The sequence below is a fragment of the Lineus longissimus genome, chromosome 4 (genome assembly GCF_910592395.1).
Source record: "Lineus longissimus chromosome 4, tnLinLong1.2, whole genome shotgun sequence".
In the NCBI taxonomy this organism is placed as follows: Eukaryota; Metazoa; Nemertea; class Pilidiophora; order Heteronemertea; family Lineidae; genus Lineus; species Lineus longissimus.
The window spans coordinates 6,222,037-6,235,586 of NC_088311.1; the positions used below are offsets into that span (position 1 = coordinate 6,222,037).

Genomic DNA, 13,550 nt, shown 5'->3' on the forward strand with positions numbered 1-13,550 from the left:
CGTCCGGAGACAGAGATATGTTTTGAGAGGACATTACGTCCGCAAGCCAGAATATCTCAATCTCGTCCAGTAATATTGGTACCTGAAAATATCAAGACCTGGTTTCAGCGGACCCTACGTCCAGGAGCCTTGGTTGCAGGAGACATTCTGTAGTTCCTGTGGCATGTGCACGTTTCATTTCAGGCGTAACTTCATGAAGGTGAACGTTTTCTACCAAAGGCTGAGTTATCAAGAGATCACGAAACAAGAGGCTTACCAGTGGTTTGCTTTGGTTTGTAAGTAAAAATACTACCACATACTGACATCCGCTGGTTAGTTTGCGTAGGGCCCGCCTAACCAATGAGAACGAACGGACAGTACAGTAAGACCGGACTTGAAAAGGACACTACGTCCTGTGACAAAGACCTGTTTGAGAGGACATTAGTTTTGTTGCACCAGAGACCTTATACCTCTACATTTCGACGAAGATTTGCAGTTTTTGATGTACTGTTTCTGTTGTTCTCTCTTTTCTAGGTGACATCGGTGGATCCGCCGGCCTTCTGCTTGGAGCTTCCCTTCTCACCGTTGCCGAGCTCGTTTACTTCGTCATCAACCAGTGCCAGGCCTCGAAGCCTAAGAACGACCAAGTGGACACCATCGACACGATAGTCATGCCCGTTTCATACCACCCGCAGCCTGAGCTCAAGCAAAAGAAGAACAAATGGGATGATGTCATGAATGCTTGGTGAAACTTTGACGGGAATGATCGAAGATTGTGTGTCGTTTAATAGCACGCGCTAGCTCGTGGTTGCTCATGGTTGGACCATCGTCAAAGCATCAAGGCTTATATACATGTCGGAGCCACAGTTATGTGCCAATGGTGTCACATTTTGTCAATGCATGTAGGCCTGTGATTGTGACATGTCTTCCGCTTGTTACTATTCCCTGGCTGATTGTGAAATTGTCTGCGAAATCCATTGTACTCATTCAAATGGTTGCGACAATGGGCGATATGGATAAAGACTACTAAATGCTTTTACTTCAATTTTGTACAGAAAGGCCTAGTGTAAATGTACGTGGAGTTATAGATAAAAGCATTTGCTAGTTTTAATTCATATCACCCATTGTCTTTGATTGTGCCAATCATCGTTTTGAAGTTAGATACAAGCCGGTTTTTCTGAACAGTGTCATCCATGCCGTTCACTTTCTTGATGGTTGTGACGATGCATTTGATTGGACAATATTGGTTGTGACAATGTCTTTGACTGTGTAAGCAATTGGTGTCATCCTTGGCTAATTGTGAAATATCTCTAAACGTAGTAGTCCCTCGCAGTTAACTTACTAGTACAGATGCACAGGTACATCTGATGGACTCAACTACGCAAAAATAAATATCAAGAATAGTGTGCTAATAAACAGTTTATTATCAAAATTGAATTGAATTTAACATAAATTAAGTCAATCAATTAGCCAAATGAGCTGAGTGATGGTATGGTCTTTGTCAGCCTTCCTGGTTAGGTAGGTAATCAGTTAAACTCGAAGGTACCATCTTAGCCTGTTGGCATATACAAATGCGAGTACACTACAGGCTACTATCAACATGTGCTGTCTTTAGTTGCCCGGCATAGACATCAGACACAACGGACTATGGCTTATATTGTCTTATCCAATCTGGACGGTGAAACACTCTTGAATAAATAACTTAATACAAAATCTGCACACAGGTTTAAAATGCCATTAACATACAGTGTGAATCTGATGCATTAGACATAGTGTAGTATTACTGCATACCAAGTCTTAATCCAAGTGCCAGATAAATTTTGTTATGGCAAGGTGCCATCCCAAATATTCACAAATTCTTAGGTAATACCTTCTGGCCGCTCTAGTTCTTTCACCAGACTAAAAGCCAATGTCACACACAAAAGCATGCGAGATATGGAAGCATATTGTTCTGAATGTCCTGCAAAAATCCATCAAGTCTTTGCATACACAACCACTATTGCATTCCTCATGATGATGCGGCGACATTCCCACACGCACATAAGGTCACGCCTCCCAGCACCAGTAACATTCCAACAAGCGTCTCTGAAAGATTGAAAGTAATGGTTCAATTCACCTATCCAAGTGGGTCTTTGTTGTGACATTGTCCTCATAAGACCGATTTTTGATGAATGGAAATTATTATCAAACTCAACGGAATCTCTCACAGTGCAACATAGTCATTCTAAGAATGAATGACAGACATGTATCAGTTGGTTTTAGTTGTTACATTTTGAGCTGAATAGATCTTACCTGTACTTATTTTTTCTTCTAAAATAACTTTGCCAGCCACGATAGTAAATATAAATGTCAGGGCATTGGTAATGGGGACTGCCATGGATAAATCTGCAAGGGAAACAATCATTGCAAGAGATCCATGTCTTGAAAACAAAGACATTCTACAAGCTTTTAGTATAGGGTTTTTTTAATAAGAAAACACAACCGTGTTGAAAGAGTAAAAATAGAGTGGCCTGAATGATTACTTACTGACTGATGCTAAACACAGGAAATATATAATGGATCCTGACTGATTTATAAGGAATGGGACCATGTACTGAAAAGAGGAAAGACACTTTCACAAGTATCTAAAGCTATATCACAATAAAGTGGAATCGACAAGTCGTTTTGTAGACCATTCTTGATTAAACTACTACTAAAATTTCCCACTGAAAAGAACCATAGAGTTTCATTAGTGAAAGTTATTGATTTACCCTTTCAAGAAAAGAGCAGATCAAAAGCTAATTTTGTGATTGCCGTGGATAACCTGTTAACATGAATCACCCTTACCTTCCAATTTGAGACCAAGAATTGCACCTCAGCAAAGAACTGGAGTAGGGCATTTCTTTTCTTGATGTTTTCAATACCTGCACCGCCTTGCTTGATCATTGGGTTGGTGAAGCCCCACAGGAATGCAACCAAGATCAGATACAGAGTTTCTCCTGTAAGAAACGCCAACAGGTATCAGTGACAGACAATGGACGAATGGATGGTCATGGATGCAAGTACTCTAGTACTCGGTAATCTATCTACCCAGGCCTATCAGGTAAATGACACCGAATTCTCAGCCCATGCAAGTTTTCTAATGACGTGGTCACAGACTGAACAATACAAATACGAAACGCACCTTCCATTTCGCAACTGGCATGAAATAATCGGTGTTTTTGATGAAAATGTGGTCAAGGAAAAACTCAAAATCCAGAGACGGCCATTTTGCTATATTCGAGTTCTGCTACTACCACAAGTACCATATCCAACCTCGAAAACAGGCCTTGCAAGACTTCCTGCAATCGAGTTTGAGGCGGGAATTTTAAATGGGCGCATGTTTGCGTTAAAATATGTGCATAGGCTACACTTGTGTTACCTGAATCTTTTTAATTTCTTTCCAGCCATCGTTGGTCCTACCAATGAGGCCCTACTCCTACTGTTTAGTGTGACAGATTAAAAACCATTTAGATTTGGTTTCGACGTCGAGGAGTAAAAACTGGTTCTAGTGGACATTGCAGCCTCGTGAACTTTGTTGTTTTGTACGAAGCATATATTATGCATTTTCAAAAAAATTAAGCACAGACCAATGTAGCGACGACCAAGCGATGTTGTATTCCTTTGGGGGAAGATTGTTCTTAGTAATCAACGATAAGTAATCAGAACCAGAACCAGTCAGACTCCCTCGGCAGCCCATTGCGGGCGTCATCCTAATTTGGGCTCCTTTTGGGTGAAGAACGAGGCCGGTCCACTGCGTCCGGAGTGTAGAAACCAGTGGGTTGTAAGTCGGACTACCCTACACTCCGGTACATTGTAGCAGTATCCAAAGCAGTGGCCAACAAAAGTATCCTCTATACATTTCTTTTAATCGCAGTTTAATATAATTTAATAATTTTAGTAGTGTAATGTCCGGCCAGCGAACGCGTCCCGCAACTATTCTTGTCGTCGCAGTGACCTCTCCTTTTGAAACTAACACAAAGCAGAGCATGGCGTTTAACTGCGATGATGTTCTCATCTTTTCAACTTATCTCGACAATGATGAGTATCTGGGTTATTTTATTATATGGATACAAAGAGACTGATTCAGTTGTAACGTGCCTTAAATGTTTATGACTCCATAAGACGCCTGCCTGCTGCAGTCTGTACAGTTTTAAAAGTCAATCTGTCGTTTTGGGTCCAGTTGTCTTGCTTAGAATGATGGAACCGGTAAGTAAATACACATGCAGTACGAGACTGTCTGTGGGTGACAGCCTGCGCACAACTATTGTCGCAAATTGGTACAAAAGGAGAGGTCAGATCAGACTATAAGATCTTAGTACATTCATTTTATAATGGATGTTACTCGTTCATGTATTGAAAAAGACCTCGCATGTAGTGTAAAATTCTCACGTTGCGCTATTTTGTCCCTACCTCCCAGCTATAAGGATTAAGACATTGTCCAATAAACGCTCCCTCCGCTCGTGCCTGGACCTAAAATCCCATTGTTCTGTATGGTCTTGTCAAATGGTCATCAGGGCAAATTTTATTTTAAACGCCAATGCAATTGAAATGTAGAAGTGTTTCATAAGCGTGTTATATCAGGGTCCAATATTATTGTGATACCCAGATGGCAGAGGCAATGAGCAAATGAGAGACCCTACACGTATCAAGTTCTCCGTAATAATTGATACCCGTTTTATCCCACGGACCCGTACATGTAGAACGTCCGTATACTGTAATACATACATGTACATGTAATAAATGTTGTTGTTTTTTCAATCCTGTAATAATGTTAACAAATTACATCCTCCATTGAACAAAGCATGCGTTCTGGCCAGCAGCTGATACAATATCAATGACTATCCATATAAAATAACCAATATAGCCATGAATTTAAATGACTCAATAAGTTGAATTCGCTTTGGCATATGTTGGTAGAAAATCGATAAACTCAGTGTTATTGCCAGTGGCTTAACAATAATAGCTACATTGAGACGCTTGTGAGACCCACGGCCACCTGTAGAGATGTATTTCCTTCCAATAGGATGCTGATATTGCTGTAAACATGGAGATCCTTCTTTGAAAAAAAATGTGCCTTTTGACAGAATTGTTCTTTTTCTGTAGCAATGATACCACCGAATATAGTGAGGAGGTAGGTCTGTAGGTCTGTGGCCCCTCCACCCCCCGTTTGACAACTGGGTGTGAGGGACTTGTTCTGCTATCCAACACCTTTTCTGCCTCAAGGCAGGGCCATTCCACGTCCGCCCGAGGGCATCCTTTCCAATGCTGTCCGCCCCAGGGCATCCCTGCCAATGCTGTCCGCCCCAGGGAATCCTTTTCAACGCGTCCCCCTCAGGGCATCTTCGGCTTTCAAACTGTTCACCCAGGGCATCCGTTCCAATGCTGTCTGTCACAGGGCATCCTTTCCAAAGCTGTCCGACCCGGGGCATCCTTTCAAATGCTGTCTCTCCCAGGACATCCGTTCAAATGCTCTCTGTTCCATCATTTTTAACGCTGTCCGCCCCAGGTCATCCTTTCCAATGCTATCCTTGCTAGCCAAGGACATCCGTTCCAATGCTATCTCTCCCATCCTGTCCAAAGCTGTCCGCCCCAGGGGATCCTTTCAAATGCTCTCCGTCCCAGGTCCAATGCTGCCATCCTTAGGGCATCCATCCGATCCTTTATAGTGCTGATCCTCATGATAAGTTCCTGTTATCACTGAGGCGTAGATGTGCGTCGATGGACTAATTGCGAGTATCTGCTCGATTCGAGCAAATCAGATGTATGTACTGTCTTAGTTTTGAGCCACAAGTTTCATTCAAAAGACCCACGTATAAACAATCTGGCGTCTTGGTGTTTTAACCATTCTATACTTCTTTTGTCTTTTAGAATGGTAATAGAGATTCACTTACAGAAGATCAGGTTGCAGGTATGCTAGGCCAAATATTCACGAAGTCCGTTTACTAGTAAACGTTATCATTAACTTAAGTGTAGTTCGACTGTCCTCTGGTAACAAACTGTGATCATTTATACATTGTATTCAGGCTGGTCAATGTAATGGCAAGAACACCAGTATATTCTCCCCCGTCATAAGAAAGGATTGCCCCCGACATCCCTACAGTTACCTACTTGTCATGTTGACGACATCTAGTGGATTATCCTGATTTCCTCCATCTCCTTCAGAGTTCAGAGAAGCTTTTGCTCTCTTCGACAAGAACGGCGATGGACAAATATCTGTGGGAGAGCTTGGTATAGTGATTCGGTCACTTGGACAGAACCCTACTGATAAGGACCTGCGTCAGATGATAAATGACGTCGATGCTGACAGTGAGTACCATGTGGTTCATCATGATCACTAAAGATCGTCTGATGCGGATCCTCGGATGATAACTTGTAGCTCCAATTGGTAGCGATTTGGTTGAAGACTGTAGCTTCAATCTACCGAGGCATCACCTTCATGGGCTTACACAACCGTTGGCCGTAATTAAAAGAGGTAGCCAGGAGCACCAGCTACTAGCCATTCTGTGGTTTATGCCGTCACATCCTTCCCAGAGAGTAATGGGGCAGCGATGTAAAGACCTTGTTGTAGGTCAAGATTGCTGACTACCAGCTCCATCAAATGATTCTGTATCTTGATCATACTTTTAGGTAGTGGTACTATAGACTTTTCCGAGTTCCTGGACATGATGGCCCGTAAGATGAAGGATACGGATTCTGACGAGGAACTCAAGGAAGCCTTCAAGGTGTTCGATGAGGACGGGGACGGAAGTATCAGCGCGGCGGAGCTCCGGCATGTTATGCTGAACCTCGGGGAGAAGATGAGTGACGAGGAGGTGACTGATATGATCAGGGAGGCCGATCTGGATGGTGACGGCCAGATTGATTATCAAGGTGTGTTGCCTCTGGTTGCGAGTGGCTGCGTTGGTGGGTGAAGGGGGTTCGGGCATGTCATAATGAATCTCGGGGAAAAGATGTGTTCAAGTGGTGAGTTGACAGAGATGAAGCCGATGAGACCGGAAAAGTCGATCGAGGATTAATACTGATAGAGCGAAGTGATGTCCTTGGTCCAAGGCATGCACCCGAGTTTCTTTCAACGCATGGTTAATAAGAGAACGTTGTAACGCGGCGTGCGTGACCAGTACTATAAATATGAACGATTTTTTTCCATTTCAGAATTTGTCAGTATGATGACGGGAAAGTTAAAATAGTGTTGTGGAAACCTGCACTCGGGATCGGAGGTGTCAACTCCAATGCTCATACTAGAAATACTGAGGATTACAAAACTCGTTTTACTCGAAAATTGATATCAGTCTTTGTTGCCAGATTCGTATGGCTTTTTAAAGTTCGACGATATGGAACGCGAGTGCCAACCTAGGAGTGTTATTTAGACGTTGATCCTCGGAGGTTTGACATTTGTAAGATCGAGGGAAACACTGCAGCAATGTTTTCTCGGATATTGAGTGAAATTCAATAGGCTATACCGCTCTCCCCTCCGTGTATTTTCGTGGGCTTACTGACCATTAGAATAGTCGACAATACTCGTGGGTTGCCTTTACTGTTGCCTCTAGTTTACCTTGTTGCAATTGACAGGGCGACAGGGATATTCATTGAGACGCGTTTGAAAGAAAATACCATTAATGAGACAAAATCAAAATGTCGTCAATGCGAATACGTATGCACCCGACCGGACTGCGCCCGGAATCTGACTGGAAAGTGTTGCTTGTTCATAATGTATGCATTTCACAATTGAAGAAAGAAAACCTCTGTAGACTGATGTTTGTCGATTCTTTCATCTATTCCTATCTATTCCTGGCGGCGCTCCTTTTGGTGGAAGTAAAAAAATCGGAGTCTCGATCTGTCGACAATTATTTGATAGTTAGGCCTGCTTACGCTGCCTACGCCGTCTGCACTGCCTATGCTGCCTCGGAATGGAGGACCCAGTTTCGATGATACTAGACTGGAATTTCCCAAGATTCGCAATTCAGCGAACACATACTGGAAAAACTCGAGGACAGATTGCACCTGCGGTACTGAGGCTGCAGCACACAGTATATATCATCATGAAACCAATCAAGTACGATTCTGTGTTAGTGTGCTGTCAATGATATAGTATGAAAAGTATAGGCCTACCTAAATACTATAGTATACATGTAACTGTCTACACTATTTCACTATCGTTAGGTTTTTAAAAATACTCGCACAATGTGAACTCACCAGATGATTGCCAGTTGGCAATCGGTCAACAGATATATCTGTCATGAAACCGAAAGTATCGGCCGGGGAAACCCGAGAATTTCAAAGAAGTGGTTCGCGTCTAGCCGTGCACGATATAAATCGCTGTATTGCGCCTTTGAGCTCAGATCAGACATTGGAAGTCGGGTTGTCAGCCACAGACGAGGTAAGGCGTCGTCCTTTACGTTGATTCCTGTATTTCCAACTTGCCAGTTTTGGTCGAAATTGATAGTTTCCGTCCGTTATCCCGGTTCCTTTGTTTTAATTCGGGATGAGTAACTATCGTGGAAGGGGTAGGCGTGGAAGAGGTGGCATTGGAGGAAACTGGCGCGGCGACCAACGAAGAGGACCAGGCCCTGTGCCAGCAAAGTAAGTCAATAATATATGGTGTTGTTTTTTATAATTAAGTGACTCTTGCCGGCTAATAAGCAACATTATCACAGAACAATCGGCTGCGGCGATGACACTGTTTCAAACATTATCAGATTTATAGTTGCAACTTCCATCACTATCGATAGCCTGTAGTTTTGGTTTCGAAGAGAAAGGCTATTTTCATGGAGTCAGGCTTCTCGATAAACCACGGTTAAGTTTTGAAGAAAGCGGATTGCACATTCTCCATCAAAGCGATTGCACTTTTCAGGTGGTTCGACTACAAGAAACTGGGCGAAAGGATGGAGGGATCCCAATTTATCATTTTCAAAACTCCCCTTAAGGATGACATCAACCGAGAAAATAATGTGCCAGAAGACCAAAGGTTTGCATTATCAATTTTTTGGAAGTGACTACTTGGCAAGCCCGGTGTAGAAGTTTAAAATGTCCTAGGATAAAATGTCCGGGAACAAAGGATTCTATTATGCCCTTCAATCTCTGAGCTATTGACTGTCAGTGTCTCTATAGAACCATATTGCAGAATACAATAGGGCCGGACACTTTTTCCAGGGGGGACACTTTTTACTTTTACACCGGCTTACCAAACAGCGACTTTTTCTTGTCCTGAATGGAGAGCCGAACTCATTAATATTAAAGTAAAGTCTCCAGCTCGACAAACATGGTAGATTTTTTACCTGTTTGGCAAGCCCGGCTGGCCGAACAGGGTGGCTTTTTAGTGCTGTTTTGCAAGCGGCTCTCCAAACAGGACAATAACAGATGCCTGTTCGGCGAGCGGCTTGCCAAATAGACCCGGCCTAAATTGTTATTCATCATCATCATCAAAACCATATTAGCTTCACGGTCCAGATTTAAGACGTGGCCATTTCCTGCAGCCTATCATGATACATGTAGTTTTAATTTGAAACTCTGGATGAATGTGAGCACTTAGTTTAATTTGATGAATTCTTGTCGCTTTCCCCTAGGTATAGTTTGATCAATTCGTGTCGCTTTTCTTCAGATTCACCCCATCTGACCTGCTGAGGATGGCCGCTGATAAAGGGTATGATTTAGGTCTCGTCATAGACATGACCAATACCAAAAGGTATTATCAGCCCACGGTGAGTAGAACAGTGTCTATATAGCTTCTACAGAGGATATTATTTCAGTCATAATCTGCCAGTTTCCCTTGGATTCAATACAGAAGTTACATTTATCAGTATTTCACTGTGGATGAAGGTATTACCTGGTATTTTGTCTCTGTGTAATTGTTTCCTCATTTCCTCTCAACGGTCAGCGCATATTTTTTAACAACCTACCAATGAGACGCGCTTCGTTTGCCTCCTAAACCGGAGGAGATCAAATGTACGCTAGTACACGGTGAAAGTATCACTTGGCAACCGTTACTAATGGCGAGACTAGAAGTTTGATTTTTTAAGGTAAACCGACACTATATCAGCATTTATGAGTAAACGCGAACGCTGGCAATACCGACCTGCAGAACCTATAAGACCTTACTCTAACTTTTTCCAAAAAAAGTGGTTTGTATTTTATCCTTAACAGGAATTCACAAGCAAGGGAGTAGAATATGAGAAGATGAAACTGGAGGGCCACGGAGTCGTTCCATCAGAGGAGGAAGTACAGAGGCAAGTTACACACGAAATTAAGATTTGTGATGCTGGTCCATTTTTCTTTGGTAATGCACTTATTTTCATTAGGGTGTTGTTTTATCTAATTCTAACAAATGTGTTTTTATGTCCGTTTTAGCTTTCGAATGACAGTGGATCGATTCCTCTGCAGGAAATACAGTAAGTACCATTATTAAGCACAATTACTACGATTTCGCTTATTGTGTCGCATATTCACTGCTAAAGCCTCATCAGATATCAGATTCATCTATAACATCTCTTTCAACCACTGCGTGGGAGGGTAGTGTCGCTCGTAAACATTGAATCGAAGCCAATGTTTTATAATCATCGTGGCTTTGTGGACCCATTAGTAAGCTTTTTCAACAGAAGCCTGAGGAGGTTTGCAAAGTTTCCCCTGCCATGCGTGCACGCTCTCGGAGACGCCTCAAATAGCAAGAACAACCGTGTGTTTGAACCATGAATCTATCAAACGCTTCATAATTTCTGTGTATACAGTGATTTTTTGCTCACGGCCACACCGTCTGTTCGCTCCTATATGTGCTTGGGATGATGATATTTTTGATAGAGACTTGGGAATTGTTTTCAGATAAGTTGATAGGCGTCCATGGCACAACCAGCACCAACCGCCCCGGCTATCTCATATGTAGATATCTTATGGAAAAACAGAATGTGGAACCATCAAAGGCAATTGAAGGTAAGGAAGATGACAACATTACCCATGCCCCACTGACAACTCCCCACAAAGATCGTAGCTCTCTGTTTAATAGCCTTAGAAATATCACCATGAAGTGTGCTTGTTCGGAAATTTCCAGTAAATTTCTACTCCTTGTTGTCATATTCATTTGTTCTGAGTGGTTATAATCCCCGGTGTGGAGTGAAAAGTCTACCGACCTTTTCTTGGACACGCAAACGGTTCTTGGGCATTGAAGATTTATCACCTCTCTTTGCAGACTTCAAAACGGCGAGAGGGCATCCCATTGATGAGCAGTCTTACATTGATGCGCTGATGTCCTTTGAACCTGTGTAAGTAATTATAACCAGATGTGGTTCATCATCTGATCAAACGCCAGAGCACAACCACGAAGACAGTTCCGAGGGACAACCTAGAGGACAGTTCTTGATCACCGAGGGAAAGCGTGCATGGCCAGAACACACATTATATATTTAAAAAAAAACTTATGTGGAGCAGATCTAGACACTTCATGTACGTCACACTGTCCATGCCATTGCTTGATACGAACACTGAGAGTCAAACTCGGATGAAGAAACCCAGCAGCCGACTGGCGACCGCTACTTCATACGTGTTTAATCATTTAACAGTCTTAGAACCTGACTGTCAGCACATGAATCCAACTTTTCATCACGAAGTCACCATTCTTACCCGTTTCAAATTATGCATTTGCATCGGGCTCTTAGTTTTCAATTTCGGTATTGTCCATTTACCGTTCTCATTTCACAGCAGCTTTGATTTATCTTGTATTTATTCAGCGGCAGAAAATCAAAAAGCAATGGCGATGAAGACGAAAATGTCCTTCACGGAATGGCAAGTGCATCCCTAAACAAACAAGATTGTGACGAGAGGAGACGAGACGGATTTACTGAGGATGATTACCGCTATTAGTACAGTAGACAAGTCAGAACTGTATGTGTTAGTCCACTGTGCAGACGGGGGTGCGTCTGATATTTTCTGCTAGGGCATTGAGGTTTGGTGACGTATGTGTTAAGAGATCAGGGGCCAACTTGCCTTCACCCGCATTGGACAAATTCCTTTCGGTTGACGATTGGTGACGACGACATACAAGAAGATATAATATACATGTACGATACCTCGCATAATGTCGGGGGCCAGTTCTCCGTGTTCTCCTGTTGAAAAGTCGTATTTCTAGCTCCAGTTATCTATTTCATTTAGACCATAGTGATGCAAATCGAACTTGCCTGGAAATTGCACGAACATTTTTCCACGTTTTCTTAAATCATACTTTTCCATGTTTTTTAATCATATCAAAATTTTATTTTAAAGAAAGTGTACACTCGGCGGTGTGCCGAATTTCATATATGTCGTTTGTTTCAAACTTTTATATGAGATTCCATGTATGGTCTTGCTCATAAGCTGATGCATAGTTTGCTATTGTTTCTCGAATGTACAATACAACAATTACAATGTGTCATTTTGAATACAAACTAAAGCTTTTTTAGTAGTTTTCGTTTTAGTCACTTACACGTCGTGTACCCTGAATATATGCCTCGATATAGTGACAATTTACTCCACTAACACAAGGGTCAATTTCGTTATATGTTGATTTCCGTGGTATCTTGGCCAAGATGATTACGTAAATTTCAATCAAGGCCTCACATGTTCACGTTAAACCAAAAACCAGCCAGATACTGACTGAGTTCCCTCTTCATTCCGCTTGCATACGGAACTCCCTATTGAAAGGGAGCCTATATATGGCACCGCGGTGTCTTACTGTCCTAAACATTCTCGGCATTCTGGCAACTGAAGGCAACTGAAGGCAAAATAAAGGATCGTGTTTAATTCAGCACTTCCTATACAAGCCTGATTTTGATATACTGTCAGATGGGACAGACCTCTATTAAGTGATATCATCTGTCAGGCTCTTGCCTAGAGTCTTCATTTAATGAACTAGCTGGTGCGATTTTTTAATGTTAAAAGGGTTGTTAACGTCAGTGTGCGCGTATAGAAACGCACACACAAAAACATCAGGGATCGGTTGTTCAAAAGCACAAACGTCACGTTATCCCTAACGGTTACGTTAAGTAACCTTAAGGACGTTATCACTTTCAGTTAAACCCATCAAAAATGTTCATGTTAAGACTTATCGGCGCCGTTTAAGCTAACGCGGTTTTGAACAAGAATGCTGCCTATGGTAACAGAAATGTTTCATGCTCTTCTTAGGACACCTCAATTCAAATAAAATCCTCAGCAAATTACACTGAAGACCAACCAAGCCATAGGCGGGGGAGGGGGGAGGGGCGGGGGGCATCGCCAATCAAATGATACTTGTATGTAACTAAAGCGCCGCGTAATTGAGGAATTTAAATACAAGCGACCTGCGAATATAGTTGCTGCTGTGTGTGACAGAAAGCTCGTATATGTGGGTAAAAACATCGGTTATTCCGCTGCAATCATCGCTTTTGGGCGCATGCACGTCCCCGCAATGACCAGCGCAAACGAGCATTTTTGCAGCACGCCTGTTTGCACGGCGATTAACTGTAAATGAATAAAGATAGAAATAAAAGACATTGCTACAAAAACATCGTTTATTCACTCATCTGATTATTTTATTTAAAAAAATAGATAGT

General features: G+C 42.3%; 4 protein-coding genes across 5 annotated transcripts in view; 2 read left to right on the forward strand and 2 right to left on the reverse strand.

Moving 5' to 3' along the window:
- The window catches only part of LOC135485861 (zinc-regulated GTPase metalloprotein activator 1-like), a 109,997-nt gene that overhangs the window by 62,735 nt on the left and 33,712 nt on the right, over positions 1–13,550 (reverse strand). The window lies entirely within an intron of this gene.
- LOC135485866 (transmembrane protein 234-like) lies at positions 1,423–3,309 on the reverse strand. Its single transcript, XM_064768201.1, has 5 exons — positions 3,143–3,309; positions 2,806–2,957; positions 2,506–2,572; positions 2,272–2,364; positions 1,423–2,064 (listed from the first exon to the last, which is right to left on the reverse strand). The coding sequence occupies exons 1-5, from the start codon at positions 3,147–3,149 to the stop codon at positions 1,988–1,990; spliced, it is 396 nt and encodes a 131-aa protein (XP_064624271.1). The 5' UTR covers positions 3,150–3,309; the 3' UTR covers positions 1,423–1,987.
- Positions 4,053–7,753, forward strand: LOC135485864 (calmodulin-like). Of its 2 annotated transcripts, none has more exons than XM_064768200.1 (5): positions 4,053–4,206; positions 5,869–5,908; positions 6,163–6,306; positions 6,628–6,870; positions 7,153–7,753. In XM_064768200.1, exons 1-5 carry the CDS (start codon positions 4,195–4,197, stop codon positions 7,185–7,187), a joined length of 474 nt encoding a protein of 157 aa, XP_064624270.1. In that variant the 5' UTR covers positions 4,053–4,194; the 3' UTR covers positions 7,188–7,753. The 2 variants fall into 2 exon arrangements, with proteins under 2 accessions (XP_064624270.1, XP_064624269.1); XM_064768199.1 differs by lacking the exon at positions 4,053–4,206 and adding an exon at positions 4,845–5,131.
- Positions 8,301–12,417, forward strand: LOC135485862 (RNA/RNP complex-1-interacting phosphatase homolog). Its single transcript, XM_064768196.1, has 8 exons — positions 8,301–8,580; positions 8,852–8,965; positions 9,599–9,698; positions 10,141–10,223; positions 10,345–10,385; positions 10,813–10,920; positions 11,177–11,249; positions 11,715–12,417. Exons 1-8 carry the CDS (start codon positions 8,483–8,485, stop codon positions 11,845–11,847), a joined length of 750 nt encoding a protein of 249 aa, XP_064624266.1. The 5' UTR covers positions 8,301–8,482; the 3' UTR covers positions 11,848–12,417.

Coding starts and splice junctions, on each gene's coding strand:
- LOC135485866 (XM_064768201.1), bottom strand. Junction 2,365..2,505: donor CCTGTGTTTAGCATCAGTCA/GTAAGTAATCAT, acceptor TTTCCCTTGCAG/ATTTATCCATGGCAGTCCCC. Junction 2,065..2,271: donor AGAAGAAAAAATAAGTACAG/GTAAGATCTATT, acceptor TCAATCTTTCAG/AGACGCTTGTTGGAATGTTA.
- LOC135485864 (XM_064768199.1), top strand. CDS start 5,069: ATGTGCCTTTTGACAGAATTGTTCTTTTTCTGTAGCAATGATACCACC. Junction 5,909..6,162: donor TACAGAAGATCAGGTTGCAG/GTATGCTAGGCC, acceptor CATCTCCTTCAG/AGTTCAGAGAAGCTTTTGCT. Junction 6,307..6,627: donor AAATGACGTCGATGCTGACA/GTGAGTACCATG, acceptor TCATACTTTTAG/GTAGTGGTACTATAGACTTT.
- LOC135485862 (XM_064768196.1), top strand. CDS start 8,483: ATGAGTAACTATCGTGGAAGGGGTAGGCGTGGAAGAGGTGGCATTGGA. Junction 9,699..10,140: donor AAAGGTATTATCAGCCCACG/GTGAGTAGAACA, acceptor TATCCTTAACAG/GAATTCACAAGCAAGGGAGT. Junction 10,224..10,344: donor TCAGAGGAGGAAGTACAGAG/GCAAGTTACACA, acceptor TGTCCGTTTTAG/CTTTCGAATGACAGTGGATC.